Here is an 8959-nt window from a genome sequence, read left to right as displayed (position 1 = left end):
GGATTACAGGCATGAGCCACTGGCGCCAGGCTCAAATACCTTTATGGTCTGATTAGTTTATCTTAAGATACTTAGGCTAGGCAGACGGTATCTGTTATCACCTCATGGTGCTGCTTTCTCCGCTAGGTCTTAGAAATCCCACACGACCCCGGTGCGTCTGACCAGCTGGAGTATGACGTGGAATGGCTGGCTGTCCTCCGGGCCACTAATGACCTTGTGAACGTGACCGGGGGCCTGTGGAATATGCCCGAGAACAACGGCCTGCACGCACGGTGAGAGGAGCGTGCACTTTGCGTGTGCAGGGAGGTCTCTGCGGCTTCCATGTCGTTTTGTTTCATTGGGTCTGTGGGATGGACGAGAGGCAAGGGGACAGTGTTCCCCTGGGAAAACCTACCAAATGTCTGCCCGGTGACCTGACCTAACCTGGCGAGGTCCAGTGGTTGCATGGCATCTTCAGCCTGAACGGCTGTGGCCCTTACCCCCGGCACGCCCTGGCCCGGGTGCCATCCCTGAGCTTTTGTGCTCACGTCTTAGCACTTAAGCTACAGCTCCACTTCCACCTTTTATTTTATTTTTAGGGAAAGTGGTACTTATTTGGAGATAAGAATCTCCTGGACTTTTCTGTTTGAACCATGATCCTCAGATCTCAGCCCCCTGAGTTGCTAGGATGACAAGGTGTGAGCCACTGGTACCCGGTGAAGATTTTTTTTTTTCCCCCTAAGAGTTTAATTTTGCAGTGGCCTTTTGCTAAGTTAATTGCAATCTGACCATACAGAATTTTGCTGGGTGATTCATTTCCTCTGTGTGCACTTGCCAGTTACTATTTGAGGGGGATCACATGTGAAAATGGATCGCTCAGGCTGAGAAGGTGGCTTCGAGCTAGAGTGCTTGCCTAGCATGTGTGGAGCCCTGGGTTCAATTCCTCAGTACCACAGACACAGAAAAAGCCAGAAGTGGCGCCGTGGCTCAAGTGGTAGAGCGCTGATCTTAAGCAAAAAGAAGCTCAGGGACAGCGCCCAGGCCCTGAGTTCAAGTCCCAGGACTGGCCAAAAAAAAAGACCATGGATTGTTCTGCCTCTTATAGGTGGGATTACAGTGCCACCGAGGAAGCCATGAAGGAGGTGATGGATAAGATGAACCAGGACCTCCAGGTGCCCTGCAACTTCAGCGTCACCGCGGCCTGCTATGACCCCAGCAAGCCACAGGCCCCAGTGCAGCCCGTGCACAGGATCAACCCGCAGACCACTGAGTTCTGTGCCCAGCTTGGCATCACAGACATGAACGTGAGGCTTCAGGAGGCCAAGGAAGAGCACCCACCTTGTGGGGACTACGAAGAGCAAGAGGAGGGGAGCGACGACTCTGGAGGAGACCGGAGCGAGTACACCACCGACACCTCCGCCCTGTCCTCCATTAATCCCGATGAGATCACGCTAGATGAAGAGGAGGAGGAGGAGGATTGTGGAGGTTCACCCAGTGACAGGAACACACCCTCAGCAGAACCTCCTTCCTATCAGGCTTCTGATTTCTCCACAAGCTTTTCTGATGTGAGGGTCTTGCCGGGGTCCATGGTTGTATCTTCCGATGACTTACCAGGCTCTCCCTCGGGTACCGAAGGGGGACCCCTAGAGGACGATGGAAAGGACTTCACTGAGTCGCCCTTGAAGAGGCTGAGTAATGAACACGAACCTGAACAGAGAAAGAAAATCAAGAGGAGGAATCAAGCCATCTATGCGGCAGTAGAGGATGATGGCGATAACGATGATGCCGAAGCCTGACACATTGACTTGCCTTCCTATTATGTGTACATATGTGATTTTTTTGAGACCCTATTTTTAGAGTTGGGTTTTTGATGCAAGGATTACCTTTGTAATAATGAAGTTATAAAAGGGGATTTTTTTTTTTTTTAGATATCAACTTGGTCTTTAGGCCTTTATATGTTTTAGATACAAATGCATTAAAGTTTCCTGTCCAGTTTTGATTGACCTAACGTCATTTTACCTCCATTTCTACGCCCTTACCGCTCATGCACTTGATGGCAAACACATCTTCTGAAATATGGGACTGTGAACACAGAGGACACATGGATTTTTTTTTCAAGGAGTTAAAATTATATGTATTTTGATGTATTCAAAAAGAGGTATATTTAAGATGTTTTCCAAAGTCCACATCACTTTTATACATATAATTATGTATCCCTCCTTTTCATGATCTACCCTCTCCTCCCCCCCCAATCAGCTTAATGTCCTTCAGAAATAAATTGCAATTGGAGATGTTACATAAAATTTCAGGAAGTTATTTAAATCTTAAACATGGGTAAAACATACAGTCTCATACTTCATTGCTGAAAAGTGGTATCCTTGTTGGCTTCTGCATATTGTATTTTAGCTTTAGCTTTCATTTCATGCACGTATAGTGAGTATATACAGATTATTTCCTCCACAGTGCAGCTTTCCTTGTATGAATTGATCAAGGTATAGCTGGACACCACTGGCTCATTCCTGTAATTGTAGCTACTCAGGAGGCTGAGATCTAAGGATTGCTGTTCAAAGCCAACCCAGGCAGAAAAGTCTGTGAGACTTATCTCCAGCTGGCCACCAAAAAGCCAGAAGTAAAGGTGTGTGGCTCAAGTGGTAGAGTTGCTAGCCTTGAGAAACAAAACCTCAGACACAGCACGTAGACTTTTTTTTTTTTTTTTGCCATCCAGAGGCTTGAACTCGGCCTGGGCAGTGTCCCTTGGCTTTTTCACTCAAGACTGATGCTCTCATCACTTGAACCCACAGTTCTACTTGTGTGGTTAATTGGAGGTAAGAGATTCACAGCCTTTTCTTCCTGGGCTATCTTTGAACCGTGATCCTCAGGACTCAGCCTCCTGATAATCTAGGGTTTCAAGTGTGAGCCACCAGTGCCACCAGTTAGGATAGTTTTAAGTTCACAGTAAAGCAGGACGGTCAGAGATCTCCCATAGACCCTCTACCTCCACGTATCAGACTTCTGCTAGTCTCCCATTCCTTTACCACTCAAGTCCATATATCCGGACTGACAATCTGCAACGACAGACACATCATCTCCCAAAGCCGATGGCATGCGTTCTGGCTGCTGTGTATTCTGTGGGTCTGGATGGGTGCCCAGAATCACATCCAGCCTTAGAGCATCCTGCAGGTGATTTCACCAACCTGACAATCCTCTGTGCCCCTTTCCATAGCCTTTCTCCCTCAGCCCCCGTCCACCCTTCACCCTTTTGCTGCCTCTGTAATTCTGGCACTGGCACATATCCCATATAGGTGGCAGCCTCCCGTGTGTAAGTAACCACACGCAGGGCTTTTTTTCACAGAAGCGTTCGGCTCCTGTGCTAAGAACATACATAATGTGTGCTCACGTAAGCATTCAGCTCCTGCGGGGAAAAGAGCGTAAGCAGCTGCTGCCTTATTGCCCACAATGCCTGCCCCGTTCTTTGCTAAACCCTAATAAGGGCTTTGGCTCATTTCTAAGTCATAGTTTTTTATTATTTTGAGTTTATTGGGTTGCTTTGTGTGTGTGTGTGTTTTGGACCAGGACCTCGGTATGTAGCCCAGACAGCCTTTACCTTTATGATCCTCTTGTCCCCTGAAGTCCACTATCTTGGGATTACAGGATTCCACACGCACACCACCACACCTAGTTTATGGTCAAGTTTTATAAGTTCTTTGTATATTTTGGAGAACCATTCTTGGTCAGATAGGTATTTTATCAGTATTTCCCTTCATGGGATATGGCCCTCTTTCTGTTCTCTTGACAGAATAAAGTCTTGCTTGTAAACAGTGAGGTAGAACCTTGTGGAAGAGAGCCATGAGTCAGGGAAAGAATGTCGCATGGTAGGGGAGAGGGAGGAAAGAACAAGAACGAGAGAGAAAGATCTGAGACTTCATCGAAACCTGATCACTTAAAGGCCTCAACTTAAAATAGCATCATATTAAGGTGGTAGGGTTTCAATACAGGAATTTGGGAGTGACACAAATATATAGTCTATAATAGTTTATTGAGTTCTTTCTCACAGATGGTTTATGAAAGTACAGGGGAGGGACATGTGGTAAGCCCAGATGTTCCATATTCTATATTTTTGTGTGTGTATATGTGGGGGGGGGGGCTTAAACTTAGGGCCTGGACTCTCTCCTTTCTTTTTACTCAGTGCTAGCATTCAGCCACAGCTCCCTTTCCACATGTTCTTGGTAGTGTCTCACAGAGTTTTCTGCTCAGGCTGGCTCCGATCTGTGATCCTCACATCTCAGCCTTCTGAGTAGCTAGGATTATAGGCGTGAGCCACCAGTAGTACCTGGGTTAAATTCCCTCTTCTTGGCAGGAAGAAGGAATTAACTCTGGCTCCTAGAATTTACCAGCCCACTATCAGAAAGTCACTGGCATTTTCAGACCTGTTTTTTTTATTTTTATTTTTATTTTTTCTTTTGCCAGTCCTGGGGCTTGAACTCAGGGCCTGGTCTCTGTCTCTGAGACTCTGTGTGCTCAAGGTTAGCACTACCACTTGAGTCACGGCACCACTTCGGGCTTTTTCTGTGTATGTGATACTGAGATGGAATTGAACCCAGGGCCTGATGCATGCTAGGCAAGCACTCTACCACTGAGCCACTTCCTCAGGCCCAGTTCTTTAGCCTCAAAGAGTTGGGCTGAGAACATATTGGTTCACTGGAAACAATTATTTTACCTTATCTCCCCGCCCTTGTCCCCCACCAAGCACTTTATCCTCAAGTAAATGTTAAAACGGAGATGTGTGCATGGAGAATTATGCATGTAAATACAAGCATTTCCAGAGCAAACCCAGAAAGGTATTCTCAATAGCTCTGGAAGGTTCTATAAGCAGAAGGATGTTTGATTGGTATAACTTAACAGGCAACAGAAAGCCGGAAACATGAGGCTAGCACCATTTTATTGAAAACATAAGCCAGGTGCTGCTGGCTTATTTCTAATTCTAGCTTCTCAGGAGGTTGAGATCTGAAGGTTATGGTTCAAAGCCCACCCAAGCAGGAAAGTCTGTGAGACTCTTAACGCCAATTAAGCACCAAAAAAAACTGGAAGTGGAGCTGTGACTCAAGTGGTAGAACACTAGTCTTGAGAAAAAAGCTCAGGAACAGTGCCCAGGCCCTGAGTTCAAGCCCCAGGACACACACACACACACACACACACACACACACACACACACACACACACGGTGTAGAATAGTTGAAGTTATATCTTTTGAAACAATGTTGTGTTATATTTGAGTAGTTGTACAACTGAGTTCAACATGGCAGTTTGTGACTACAATGCATCTTTTTTGGTCATTCATGGGGCTTGAACTCTGGGTCTGGGCGCTGTTCCTCAGCTCTTCAGCTCAAGGCTAGCGCTCTACCACTTGAGCCACAGCACCACTTCTGGTTTTCTGGTGGTTTATTGGAGATAAGAGTTTCACAGCTTTTCCTGCCCAGGCTGGCTTTGAACCATGATCCTCAGATCTCAGCCCCCTGAGTTGCTAGGATGACAAGGTGTGAGCCACTGGTACCCGGTGAAGATTTTTTTTTTCCCCCTAAGAGTTTAATTTTGCAGTGGCCTTTTGCTAAGTTAATTGCAATCTGACCATACAGAATTTTGCTGGGTGATTCATTTCCTCTGTGTGCACTTGCCAGTTACTATTTGAGGGGGATCACATGTGAAAATGGATCGCTCAGGCTGAGAAGGTGGCTTCGAGCTAGAGTGCTTGCCTAGCATGTGTGGAGCCCTGGGTTCAATTCCTCAGTATCACAGACACAGAAAAAGCCAGAAGTGGCGCCGTGGCTCAAGTGGTAGAGCGCTGATCTTAAGCAAAAAGAAGCTCAGGGACAGCGCCCAGGCCCTGAGTTCAAGTCCCAGGACTGGCCAAAAAAAAAGACCATGGATTGTTCTGCCTCTTATAGGTGGGATTACAGTGCCACCGAGGAAGCCATGAAGGAGGTGATGGATAAGATGAACCAGGACCTCCAGGTGCCCTGCAACTTCAGCGTCACCGCGGCCTGCTATGACCCCAGCAAGCCACAGGCCCCAGTGCAGCCCGTGCACAGGATCAACCCGCAGACCACTGAGTTCTGTGCCCAGCTTGGCATCACAGACATGAACGTGAGGCTTCAGGAGGCCAAGGAAGAGCACCCACCTTGTGGGGACTACGAAGAGCAAGAGGAGGGGAGCGACGACTCTGGAGGAGACCGGAGCGAGTACACCACCGACACCTCCGCCCTGTCCTCCATTAATCCCGATGAGATCACGCTAGATGAAGAGGAGGAGGAGGAGGATTGTGGAGGTTCACCCAGTGACAGGAACACACCCTCAGCAGAACCTCCTTCCTATCAGGCTTCTGATTTCTCCACAAGCTTTTCTGATGTGAGGGTCTTGCCGGGGTCCATGGTTGTATCTTCCGATGACTTACCAGGCTCTCCCTCGGGTACCGAAGGGGGACCCCTAGAGGACGATGGAAAGGACTTCACTGAGTCGCCCTTGAAGAGGCTGAGTAATGAACACGAACCTGAACAGAGAAAGAAAATCAAGAGGAGGAATCAAGCCATCTATGCGGCAGTAGAGGATGATGGCGATAACGATGATGCCGAAGCCTGACACATTGACTTGCCTTCCTATTATGTGTACATATGTGATTTTTTTGAGACCCTATTTTTAGAGTTGGGTTTTTGATGCAAGGATTACCTTTGTAATAATGAAGTTATAAAAGGGGATTTTTTTTTTTTTTAGATATCAACTTGGTCTTTAGGCCTTTATATGTTTTAGATACAAATGCATTAAAGTTTCCTGTCCAGTTTTGATTGACCTAACGTCATTTTACCTCCATTTCTACGCCCTTACCGCTCATGCACTTGATGGCAAACACATCTTCTGAAATATGGGACTGTGAACACAGAGGACACATGGATTTTTTTTTCAAGGAGTTAAAATTATATGTATTTTGATGTATTCAAAAAGAGGTATATTTAAGATGTTTTCCAAAGTCCACATCACTTTTATACATATAATTATGTATCCCTCCTTTTCATGATCTACCCTCTCCTCCCCCCCCAATCAGCTTAATGTCCTTCAGAAATAAATTGCAATTGGAGATGTTACATAAAATTTCAGGAAGTTATTTAAATCTTAAACATGGGTAAAACATACAGTCTCATACTTCATTGCTGAAAAGTGGTATCCTTGTTGGCTTCTGCATATTGTATTTTAGCTTTAGCTTTCATTTCATGCACGTATAGTGAGTATATACAGATTATTTCCTCCACAGTGCAGCTTTCCTTGTATGAATTGATCAAGGTATAGCTGGACACCACTGGCTCATTCCTGTAATTGTAGCTACTCAGGAGGCTGAGATCTAAGGATTGCTGTTCAAAGCCAACCCAGGCAGAAAAGTCTGTGAGACTTATCTCCAGCTGGCCACCAAAAAGCCAGAAGTAAAGGTGTGTGGCTCAAGTGGTAGAGTTGCTAGCCTTGAGAAACAAAACCTCAGACACAGCACGTAGACTTTTTTTTTTTTTTTTGCCATCCAGAGGCTTGAACTCGGCCTGGGCAGTGTCCCTTGGCTTTTTCACTCAAGACTGATGCTCTCATCACTTGAACCCACAGTTCTACTTGTGTGGTTAATTGGAGGTAAGAGATTCACAGCCTTTTCTTCCTGGGCTATCTTTGAACCGTGATCCTCAGGACTCAGCCTCCTGATAATCTAGGGTTTCAAGTGTGAGCCACCAGTGCCACCAGTTAGGATAGTTTTAAGTTCACAGTAAAGCAGGACGGTCAGAGATCTCCCATAGACCCTCTACCTCCACGTATCAGACTTCTGCTAGTCTCCCATTCCTTTACCACTCAAGTCCATATATCCGGACTGACAATCTGCAACGACAGACACATCATCTCCCAAAGCCGATGGCATGCGTTCTGGCTGCTGTGTATTCTGTGGGTCTGGATGGGTGCCCAGAATCACATCCAGCCTTAGAGCATCCTGCAGGTGATTTCACCAACCTGACAATCCTCTGTGCCCCTTTCCATAGCCTTTCTCCCTCAGCCCCCGTCCACCCTTCACCCTTTTGCTGCCTCTGTAATTCTGGCACTGGCACATATCCCATATAGGTGGCAGCCTCCCGTGTGTAAGTAACCACACGCAGGGCTTTTTTTCACAGAAGCGTTCGGCTCCTGTGCTAAGAACATACATAATGTGTGCTCACGTAAGCATTCAGCTCCTGCGGGGAAAAGAGCGTAAGCAGCTGCTGCCTTATTGCCCACAATGCCTGCCCCGTTCTTTGCTAAACCCTAATAAGGGCTTTGGCTCATTTCTAAGTCATAGTTTTTTATTATTTTGAGTTTATTGGGTTGCTTTGTGTGTGTGTGTGTTTTGGACCAGGACCTCGGTATGTAGCCCAGACAGCCTTTACCTTTATGATCCTCTTGTCCCCTGAAGTCCACTATCTTGGGATTACAGGATTCCACACGCACACCACCACACCTAGTTTATGGTCAAGTTTTATAAGTTCTTTGTATATTTTGGAGAACCATTCTTGGTCAGATAGGTATTTTATCAGTATTTCCCTTCATGGGATATGGCCCTCTTTCTGTTCTCTTGACAGAATAAAGTCTTGCTTGTAAACAGTGAGGTAGAACCTTGTGGAAGAGAGCCATGAGTCAGGGAAAGAATGTCGCATGGTAGGGGAGAGGGAGGAAAGAACAAGAACGAGAGAGAAAGATCTGAGACTTCATCGAAACCTGATCACTTAAAGGCCTCAACTTAAAATAGCATCATATTAAGGTGGTAGGGTTTCAATACAGGAATTTGGGAGTGACACAAATATATAGTCTATAATAGTTTATTGAGTTCTTTCTCACAGATGGTTTATGAAAGTACAGGGGAGGGACATGTGGTAAGCCCAGATGTTCCATATTCTATATTTTTGTGTGTGTATATGTGGGGGGGGGG

General features: G+C 46.2%; 2 protein-coding genes across 2 annotated transcripts in view; both read left to right on the top strand.

Annotated features, from left to right (window-relative positions):
* The window catches only part of LOC105999598 (lariat debranching enzyme), a 51648-nt gene that overhangs the window by 6350 nt on the left and 36339 nt on the right, over positions 1 to 8959 (top strand). The window lies entirely within an intron of this gene.
* LOC105999616 (lariat debranching enzyme-like) lies at positions 120 to 2325 on the top strand. Its single transcript, XM_013034682.1, has 2 exons — positions 120 to 272; positions 1085 to 2325. Exons 1-2 carry the CDS (start codon positions 244 to 246, stop codon positions 1773 to 1775), a joined length of 720 nt encoding a protein of 239 aa, XP_012890136.1. The 5' UTR covers positions 120 to 243; the 3' UTR covers positions 1776 to 2325.

The sequence above is a fragment of the Dipodomys ordii genome, unplaced genomic scaffold (assembly GCF_000151885.1).
Source record: "Dipodomys ordii isolate 6190 unplaced genomic scaffold, Dord_2.0 Scaffold193, whole genome shotgun sequence".
NCBI classification, from domain to species: Eukaryota; Metazoa; Chordata; class Mammalia; order Rodentia; family Heteromyidae; genus Dipodomys; species Dipodomys ordii.
This window is presented reverse-complemented; position numbering and strand designations above follow the sequence as displayed.

Coding starts and splice junctions, on each gene's coding strand:
- LOC105999616 (XM_013034682.1), top strand. CDS start 244: ATGCCCGAGAACAACGGCCTGCACGCACG. Junction 273..1,084: donor AACAACGGCCTGCACGCACG/GTGAGAGGAGCG, acceptor TGCCTCTTATAG/GTGGGATTACAGTGCCACCG.